General features: G+C 44.4%; 1 protein-coding gene across 2 annotated transcripts; it reads right to left on the bottom strand.

Moving 5' to 3' along the window:
* Positions 1-969: 969 nt before the first annotated feature.
* Positions 970-9,741, bottom strand: LOC145910445 (complement component receptor 1-like protein). 2 transcript variants are annotated; one of them, XM_082997572.1, is made up of 22 exons: positions 9,585-9,741; positions 8,567-8,652; positions 8,309-8,404; positions 8,065-8,182; positions 7,228-7,410; positions 6,909-7,046; positions 6,622-6,748; positions 6,389-6,501; positions 6,121-6,309; positions 5,741-5,938; positions 5,466-5,663; positions 5,102-5,299; positions 4,560-4,757; positions 4,219-4,416; positions 3,961-4,158; positions 3,692-3,889; positions 2,906-3,097; positions 2,546-2,731; positions 2,277-2,388; positions 2,053-2,201; positions 1,707-1,870; positions 970-1,493 (listed from the first exon to the last, which is right to left on the bottom strand). In XM_082997572.1, the coding sequence occupies exons 1-22, from the start codon at positions 9,637-9,639 to the stop codon at positions 1,284-1,286; spliced, it is 3,504 nt and encodes a 1,167-aa protein (XP_082853698.1). In that variant the 5' UTR covers positions 9,640-9,741; the 3' UTR covers positions 970-1,283. The 2 variants fall into 2 exon arrangements, with proteins under 2 accessions (XP_082853698.1, XP_082853699.1); XM_082997573.1 differs by lacking the exons at positions 3,692-3,889; positions 3,961-4,158; positions 4,219-4,416; positions 4,560-4,757.
* Positions 9,742-10,117: the final 376 nt, after the last annotated feature.

The following is a 10,117-nucleotide window of genomic DNA, read 5'->3' as shown; positions in this document are numbered from 1 at the left end:
TCCCCGTTGATTAAACTTAACATACAAACCTGGCGCCAGATCGACACGCAAAAGAAGGATAGCAACTAAACAGTATATATCCATTATATAATCCTGCGTACTACTCGAATCCTATGCAGTCCCAGTGAATTCAGAATAGACAGGCTTTCCAAGCACATTCTCGTTGGAAATGCTTGTTGCGGGATATACATGTTCGTTTTATATCACGGTTTTGCGATAACGTGGAAGTATTTTGTGGTTTTCCATGCGTAGATGATAGCGCGTGATAGCGTTATCAACATCTTTCAATGTCCAAAAAAACGCAACTTTAACATCTTTCAAATGTTAAAGTTGCGTGATCTTTCTTTGATACACAATATTTGGATGATGGAGGCCTGTTTATTTTTATGGCCTTTTCATTGACTTCTGTGCTTTTTTGACACTGCAAATGATGTTTCTGACAAGGACTCAGTTTTTTCTATGCTTTTGGTTGCATTAAAGGAGAGAGCCGAAATTTTGATATTGTTGAAATTCTTTATGTGTTAATGTGTTGTCTCTACAGGAATAAACAAGTATAGGAATGTTACAGAACAAGCGGAAGAAAGGTACTGTGGCGCTCGCCGCAACGCCTAAACATTTACTCTTGCGGTATTGCAACAATGCGAGGTATTCTTTCTCCACTTTCTGGAGACTATACAATCACCGTTATTCGTTGGGCACCAATATAGGTGCAACTATTGGGAAAAACAAGGTCATTTGTATGCAGCTCACAGAATTCATATTATTTGTTCGATGCTTATATCTATCTGGTTAAATAAGCGGTTTCCTTGATGTCTTCAAATTTAATAATGAACCTATAGTCGCGGAGCGGTCCATCGTCTAACTATGAATTACAATGAAAATGATTCATTTCTCGATGTTGTTTTCGTCTGCTTTAACTACTTGCCTTCCAATAAGATACAATGGCTTATGCCTCTTAATAAAACACAATTTAATCTATGTGATTTTTTTATTCGTGAAAAAGAAACACCGACATCGAGGAGCAAGGGAACCCTGCTTTGGCAAGACACAAGTTACTTATCTAGAGTAAATGCATATATATACACTCCTACTGCAGGGCGGTGCTTGCGGCGTTTGCAGCTATAAGCAGAATTTCGGCTACAAGCAAGTTTTGGTTAGAATATGACCAAAACTTTCGCATAAAATTTCGGAATAAAATAATGCTTTACGGTTACATATACACCTCAGTTATATTAGTACGATGATGCTGTTTGCAGACGTAAGGGAGAAAGCTAAGGGTTTGCTTATGGGGCAATCGTGGTAAGTTCGTCGTGTAGGTGGGCGTCGAAACACGGGTCACCGCAAATCTGTTCGGCCAACTGGTTTGAAAGAGATTCGCCAAGATCGGCGAAAGAACCCTCAGCGATAAGGAGGCGGGATGAGTCGCCGGCAATTTGATTCAACTGGCCTTCATCGAGAGCTCCACGGGGTGGTTGGATTCCAAGGGCATAGGTCTAAAAAACACATCACAATAAAATTCCGATGTCACATTGGCTCATATGCAAGTTGCAAGTTGCCAGCTCAATGTTCAATTTTCAGTATTTGCCATTATGTGCTGCGACCCCTCTAACGCACGAAACAGCAACTAACTTACACTGGAAATATTATACTGAGCCAGTTTCGTGCCCAGATTTGCAAATAGCCGTGAAAATAAAAACAGCGCTTACCAGTACGCCATCTGCACGAAGCTGTTGTGAAATAGCTGCGACGTCATCCTGGGATCTACCGTCAGTGATAACAAGGGCGACGTTCTTGACGTCTGGTCGATCACCGTTTTCGGGTTTGAAGATCACATCTCTGGTGTAGTTAAGAGCATTTCCAGTCCTGGTTCCTGAAAAACGAAATAAAATCATGTTTAGTGAGTCATCAAATAGAAATTGGCGTTTCAGGGTCCAACTAAATGAATAGAAGGGAGTATTTTTGTCCAACTCATTGGAGAAAGTGTATTTTCTACGCCTAAGTGATACAGCTTTGCTGGTCGGACAATTCTCATGCCACTGAATTTGCTCTTACCAGAGCCGTCGTAGGGGATTTCGTTAAACTTCGCAATGAAGTCCTGGATGTTGTCGAAGTCTCCAAGCAAGATTTCGGAAGTTGTGTCAACGGCTCTGTTGTATCGGAACACGGCCAGTCTTGCGGAGTCTGGGGCCAGGATATATGAACTGAAATTAACGGATGAGAATTCATGTGTGCTTGATAAGATCCAACGTAACTTTGTGCCTGGTAGCAAAACTTACGACAGAACGGTTCTGACGAAGTCCTGCATGATGGGCCAGTTGTCAACACCAATGGAGGATGAAGAGTCGAGAATGAAGACAGCATCCATCAGAGCGTATGGAGGACAGTCACCTATAAATGTCAATTAGGTAACACAACTTCGTACTTTAGTAAGTTTAAACGTTTTGTTTGTATTATTATTGTACGCGCTTGTAAATCTATTTTCAGCATCATCGAACGCATTAGTTTCACCTTGTATTTATGCGCAGTATATCAAGTGTCAACTTACGTGCACAACAAGGTTTGGGGACGGTCCATGCGGTGTCGTTGAGACAAGTGTTCTGATCGCGCCCAGGTGGGTAAATCGCATATCCTTCTCCTGTGCACTCAAATGTGCAGGTCGAGGTGGCGAAGTTGTCGTTGCTGCAAGAGAAGTTTCCGTGGAGCAAAACTCCCTGGTCATCGCACGTGTTCGCTGCAAAGCAAAAGTTGAATGTGACACGTCGTAAATACCCTGCTCTGAATTGTAAAACACCTCGGATTCTATTTGGGTTCGATGCCATGGTACTTTACATTTTGCTTCTTATAGGCTAGTGATTACGCCCAGGCCTTAACAAACAAGACATTTTCATGTAATTGCTCTACTTACGTTCGCAAACTGGAGCGGGGTTGTCCCAGACGAGGTTGCCTTCGTTGGGCTCAATGCAATTGGTGTAGAGCGGTCCAACACGGGTGTGGAAGGGGTCGCAGCCGAACTCGCATTGAGAACCGAGGAAGTTTCCGTCGGTGCAAACACGGAAACCGTTCTCTGGCGCCGATGGTGGTGTGCCGCAAGTTTTACCTGAGTGGAAAGTTATACGTTTACGCACGTTATCGCGGCGCCCCAATGTTAATGAAAAGGACGTGGCAACATGCGCATGCCGATTCTGCAAGAGAGTTGAAAGTGATTTGTTGTTTTTTATAAGATAAAAACTGAATGTGTCCGTGGCTTTCGTCGGCTCGACGAAAGGAAAAAGAATGTAGTCGGATATCTCGCAAATATAAGGATAAAATAGTAATTTTAGATTTGTTCATGCATGGTACGAAAGTCTGCAAATAAAGTCAAATGTTTCTGAATGTGCTATACTATATCCAAGATATTGTATAGCTTTTGACAAGATTGGTGCAAAGAAAAGAGCATTCAAGAATAAGTTTTGCTGCGGTAACGAGTTAAAAATTTCCAGCGAATCGCTGGAAAAAAGCTGCTGATAACATTCAAGGTCAGAAAAAAACCTAAAGTAGATAGGGGGCAATTAGATAAGTACATGCTGTCACAAAGCCAGTCGAAGGAGACTCGCAAGAAGGAAAAGAGTCAATTTGCTGTGAATCAACCATGATTACTGCATCGCATCGGTATTGGATGCGAAAAGAGATAGGGAAAGTGGGAACCTCTTACGTTCGCAAAGTGGCTCAGGATTGGTCCACACGCCAATGGCATCGCCGTTTCCATCGTCGACACAAGTGGTGCCAGGAGACCCAACCAATGCGTAGCCGACATCACACGTGTAAGCACATTCGCTGTTAAGAGAGATGCCTGCGTTGCACTGGACTGCACCATTAAGTGGGTTTTCCCTCGGGGGAGGACATGTGATGGCTGTACGATTAAATTAAAAGGATTGAGAGACTATTAGTGCTGCGGTGGTTTCATTGCATCGGGAAACGTACGTTCACAGGTTGGTGCCGGCTCGCTCCAAGCACCTAGTGCGTCTCCGGTAAGATCGTCGAGGCAAGTTACCAACGGGGCTCCAATACGAGCAAAACCTTCGTCGCATGTGAAAGTACAGTCGCTGTCGACCGCGTTTCCGTCCGAGCAAATAACCAAACCATTGGTGGGGCTGCTTTGAGGCGGTTGGCAAACAATTGCTACAAAGTGACAGAATGGTTAAAGCGGAGTGAGCAACGTGGGATCTTCGGGTAACCTACGTTCACAGACGGGTCGGGGATTTGTCCAATCACCCAGTGCGTCGTTGTTACCATCATCTGCGCACGTGGTCGTTTCATCTGCGCCTATTAGGGCGTAGCCTGGCTCACACTCGAACGTGCAAACGCTAGTGGCAAAGTTGTCGTTGGAGCAGCTTACTGTTCCGAAATCCGGCGCGGATTGCGGGATGCAAACAATTGCTAAACATGAATAAATCCATATTTATAGGAGCAAAAACCCTTCGTCGGTGGGGTGAATGCAAGCGTTTGAACAATGTCATACTATTACTGCAATTTAGCTATCAATTGAGCCTTCAACGCAGCAACAGTGAGTAATAACATACGGTTGCAGACTGGTGGAGGGTTGGTCCACACGCCAAGTGTGTCGCCATTTCCGTCGTCAACACAGGTAGTTTGTGGCGCCCCTTCCAGATCGTAGTTTGCGTTACAAACGAACGAGCACTGACTGCCCATGATGTTGCCGTTCGTGCAAGATACAGTGCCGAACTCTGGATCGGCCTGTGGCGGTTCGCAGACGATTTCTGCAAACATTTTGGCCTCACGGTTTACCATCATTATTTTTATAAAGCAGAGAGAGTTGAGCGCAAAGCATGTTGTTCAGATACGTTTGTAACTGTCCACATTGCTGTAAGGTCCTTGGGACGAATGCAGCTTGAAGGCACTGACGTGCCAGGCTTTTCTGTCTGCGGGCGGCATTAGAGGACGCAGAAAACACTATATACATTGCTTTAACCACCAAAGTTCTAAAAGATGCGCGCACTAACATGAACCTTGCATGCAAATCAGAAACCCAAAAATTATAGACAAAATTTATCTTCACAACCGCATTTCTACCATGTAACATTCCGCATTTTCAATTACTCACGTTCACAGACGGGTGCAGGCGAGCTCCAGAGACCAAGATCGTCGCCATTGCCGTCGTCCAAGCAAGTCGAGCTCGGTTGGCCCACCAAGGCGTATCCATCGTTACAAGAGAAGTCGCAAACGCTGTTTTCACGGTTGTCGTTGCTACACGACACTCCACCATTGATGGGATCGGCGTGGGGTGGAACGCAGACAATTGCTGTTAAATAACCGCCAAGTTAACCCACTGCGTTCTCGTGTGGCCAATAACATTTCAATTTTACGTTGACTTCAAATGCAAGCAATCAAAGGGAGAGAAAATATCGTATATCAGAAAGTGAAAGCCGCGATGTTGTCAGAGGCTGCGTGGAGCTAAGTGGTCTTACGTTGGCAAGTTGGCGCGGTATCGGACCAAACGCCCAAGATATCGCCATTTCCGTCATCGAGACATGTGACTTCAGGACTGCCGATAAGTGCAAAAGTTGGGTCACAAACGAAAGTGCAGACGCTCGTGGCGAAGTTGTCGACTGTGCAAGACACCCCACCGTTCGCGGGGCTGGACATCGGAGGAACGCAGACGATGGCTGTGTGATCAATAGCACGTTTGGTTAGAACTTAGTAGCCTCGAAACGTATCTACACTGTAAAGACTGTTAACTGACGTTCGCAAACTGGTGCGGGGTTGTTCCAGATGCCGAAAATATCACCGTTGCCGTCGTCCAGGCAAGTTGTTTGTGGAGGACCGATCAGTGCGTAGTTGGCGTCGCAAACGAACGTACAATCGCTTCCTTCGTTGTTAGAGTCACTACAACTAACCTGGCCGTTGGCAGGGTCGCTCTGGGGTGGTGGGCATGTAATACCTACGGTTTTTTATACGGTTAGTTAAAAGCTTTTGGTAATAAGAGTTGCACGTTTGTCAACGTGTTAATATCATCTCGCTTTCTGCAACATAAATAACTGATGCAAATTTTACCACCATTTCTTCGACGCAAACCAAACATCCTCTAAGTACTACAAAATACTCAGCGACGCGCTATCTTACGTTGACAAGTTGGTGCCACGGTGGACCACACGCCGACACCGTCAATGTTGAGGCACTGCGAGGCCTGGTCTCCGACCAAAGCGTAACCGGCGTCGCACACGAACTCGCAGACGCTGCCTTCGTTGTTGACATCAGAGCAGTCGACTACGCCATTAGTGGGGTTGGCATGTGGTGGGTTGCAAACGTTGCCTGAATATGAGAAACGGAGCACAGTTGTAAATTTGCCCGATTGGTCCGGTACAAAGTAATGATCACGAAAGAAACTTACGGCGACAAGTCGGCACGTTGTTGGTCCAAACTCCCTGGGCGTCGTTGTCAAGATCGTCAACGCACACACGGTTTGTATCACCAATGAGTGTGTATCCAGCATCGCAGGTGAATCTGAAAGAATCGTATATTTTAGTTACAAAGCAAAGCAATCGACTGTGATTGTTATTTCGAATTCAAGCACCACCCTTTGAAAGTTTTCATTTTTGAAACAAAGTGGAATTTACTACTCACGCGCAGTTGCTTCCCAATCGGTTGTTGTTAGAGCACGAAACTCCTCCGTTCGCGGGTGCGCTTTGTGGTGGTGGACACACGATAGGTGGACAGATGGGTGGCCTGTTGGTCCATCGGTTGTCCTCTCCTGTGATTAAAATCGTCCATAAAACTGCCTAGAAGTGTTTTTAAAAAGGACATCACGATGTCACCTAACGTTTAAACGACTTTTTAACGTGGATAGTTTTTGTGGCATTCAAGAATCGGTCTATTAAACCCATTAAGTAACTTTCAACAACAGTTCTTACCGCAAGTAGTTGCCGAATTTCCTTGTAAGAAGTATCCGGCATCACAAGTGAAACTGCACACACTTGCGACTGTGTTACCATTGGTACATGACACGCCTCCGTTGAATGGTGCACTCTGGGGTGGGATACACCTGGTGGCTAAAAGAACATATAGTTGTTGGTTTATTGTTTACACATTAATTATCAATTACAGCAGTCGTAATGCAAGCATTGTAATAAAATATGTCGCCTTTGTCAAACAATGGTCAATTAGTTTGTCTGGGTTCGCGAGCTAATGCAACAAAAACTCAGCAAGACTACTTTAATTAAAAATACTTACGTCTGCAAGTGGGCGCCGGAGAGCTCCACGTGCCAACGTCATCAACCACTCCGCAAGTGGATGCCGGTTCTCCAACAAGCTCGTAGCCGGCGTTGCATGTGAAAGCGCACTCGCTGCCGTCGTTATTGGAATCCGTGCACACAACACGGCCGTTGGCTGGGTTCGTGTGGGCGGGCGTACATCCTAAAGCAACATGATATGCTTTATTCGTGAATCTTGTCTCTCACGAATTTTTTACAGTTTAATATAAAACTTGGTTGATGCAAAAACAACCCGGTTTGGCCGGTTTTCCGCGAGTCCACTTGCGCTGCTGGGCGTGAAAACGTAAAGTCGAGAGTAGCCGGTGCCAAACCCATAGTTTCAATCGCAATCTGCCCTGTGGCCGTTTTACACACATTCCCACACAGCCCACGCTCCTATTAATTGCACGGAACCGGCGCGCCCCATGATTATGCCGGCGAGGCTTATTAATGTTAATTGTTATGGACACAGAGCCCGTCGATGACCTGTTCCTCAACAGAATTTCACACCGACGTGTCTCAAGAGGAAGACACTAGTCTAAATTGAGCATTTTGAGCGTTTTAAACGCCGGGTAAGTATTACCGGTTTCAGATGAATTACATTTCATAAATAACTTTATTTTTTACACACCCTAGGAAGTGGTCCATTGGTCACCTGCTAATCCGTTAGGAACCGAATTATTATATCTGTATAAAGGTTGGAAAAACCGACATAAATATTTAAGTTGTCAGGCGGTTATTTGTATTTATAGGAACTTATGTAATTTTTCCCTGCCATGACTTGGGTTGCCGTTGGATTATTTCATGTGCAACTTACTTGCGCCGAGACATCCGAGAAGGGGTCGGTTACACTCATCCGTGTTGCAACAACATCTGCATACTGTGTGTGGTTGGTCCAAGTTGCACTGGGTTGGGAACCATGCAGGTCTTGGGTTCTGTAAATGAAAATTTCCGCGTTATTTCGCACGACTCATCCGAATTAATTTGTTTATGTTAAAAAACGGCGCTCTCGCCCAAAACGTTTTGTATGTTTCTTACCACCGCAAGACATATATTCTTACCTGGATGAAGTTGTTGTCGCAGGCGTGCGCTTGTTTGCAGCGCTTTGTGATCCTCAAACCTTGGTTGTCTGTTCGTACCTCGTTCTGACAAGCTTGCTGCGATAGCAAAAGAAGTTTGTTTAAATTCTTTCTTATATTCGACAGGTATTAGGTTATATTCCAACAGAGAATATTTTCAAGCAATTTGAGTTGAGTAACAAATATCTGGGATTAGTACAGCTGGATATAATGCCGAAGATAACGTATAGAATATCACACCTGGTTATTTTGACATTGTTTAAGTCTGCCACGATCCAGACATTCCTGATTGCTCCTGGCATTTTCACAAATCCAACAGTTAAGAGCTGCAAAACAAAGCAAGTTGGAAATTATGCAAAGGTAAACATTTTTATGGAATAAAATAGTGCTATTTTTTTATTAACATTTCGTTGTAAGTTACGGCGAAAATCGTACACAAGCGGGATATGCACGCTCTCACTTTGAGGCGTGCCACCGTGAACGCTAAATGTTTAAATTCAGTGGCCGCTTATAGTATCTGGACATCAAAGTCGTGTCTCGTTCTGATCAATTGGTTGTTAAATTTTAGTGTTGTTGGGGCTTACGTCACTTACGCGGAAATCAAGTCTGACTTGTCGGATGAATAATATGTGCGCAAAACCACAAAGTCTGACTGCCAGGATTTTGAAGTGTGATTAATGCCAAAGCAACAAAAAAGTTCTTTGTTCGGGCGACGTTCTTGGTTTATCTCAAGTAGGATGATTGGGAATTTCAAAGAAATTGAACAAGCAATTCGACATTGTCTTAGGGCAGGTAATTTTCCAACCAAATTAACCTGCATCGTGTAACAACTGAAACCGTCGGGTAGTTTCTCCTATTTTGATTTTAGATCAAGCCTCGAAATTACCTTACTTGTAGCATTTTGGGTGACCGTATTTTTAGCCTGATACCTGGCTAATAATGTCCCGTCCTTTAGTTGAGAGCAAATGCGTTTAATACAGGCTAAGGTTTACACATAATTTTTGGGATAACGTAAGAATATAATTTGCTAGGCCTTGACAACTCAACGTGAAAAATGCGAAAAGTATTGAATGTTACGCGTTAATTGTTCTGTGAATAGAAATCATTATGATACATTGATCGGCTACGACCGTTTCATGTTTGTTTGACGTAATACACCTAAAAAAACGAGATACTTTCAAAATTGAAAAAAAAAACAATAAAAGCCCCACAGTTAAGTGCAGACCGCATATACAAAGAAACCCAGAAATAAACGCACCTGATGTGGTAAAAACCAGCGAAGCGACAACGGTGACGAAACAGTAGAACTTCATCTTGAATCCTGAACACTTCAACTTACTTCAGCAAGTGATGTCGTTCCCCAGTGGCGCGCCGTTCTTATACTCATCGGCGGAGGCCTCTCATCCAATAATCGACCTCCAAATTCGTCTCTCGCCCAACGGGTCGCCTTTTTCGCGTCCACCCTGACCTGGTCAACCAGTTTTTGCCACTGCCGCGATCACGTGACTCCTCCGGCGCGTCGAATGACGCTTTTAATTAAATCCCAACCTGCGAATGGAGATTTATCCGAAGAAGTTCAACTAGTCGAGTGTGAATCACGTGATGGTGCACGTCAAGGATTGCGATGAGGTATACGCGCAGCTCGGCAACCTGGGTTAGTGCATGCTTCCAGCTATAAACCTAACGTATGACCAGATTGTAATCGCCTTAGAAGCGCTCAAAGCTCGCGACAAATCGGATAGCTACGGTTTACATTCCCATCCGAAAATAGGTAGAAACCGCGTCAAAACA

The sequence above is a fragment of the Ascidia mentula genome, chromosome 8 (genome assembly GCF_947561715.1).
Source record: "Ascidia mentula chromosome 8, kaAscMent1.1, whole genome shotgun sequence".
NCBI classification, from domain to species: Eukaryota; Metazoa; Chordata; class Ascidiacea; order Phlebobranchia; family Ascidiidae; genus Ascidia; species Ascidia mentula.
This window is presented reverse-complemented; position numbering and strand designations above follow the sequence as displayed.

Coding starts and splice junctions, on each gene's coding strand:
- LOC145910445 (XM_082997572.1), bottom strand. CDS start 9,639: ATGAAGTTCTACTGTTTCGTCACCGTTGTCGCTTCGCTGGTTTTTACC. Junction 8,183..8,308: donor GCGACAACAACTTCATCCAG/GTAAGAATATAT, acceptor TTTCATTTACAG/AACCCAAGACCTGCATGGTT. Junction 4,417..4,559: donor CCCTCCACCAGTCTGCAACC/GTATGTTATTAC, acceptor ATTCATGTTTAG/CAATTGTTTGCATCCCGCAA.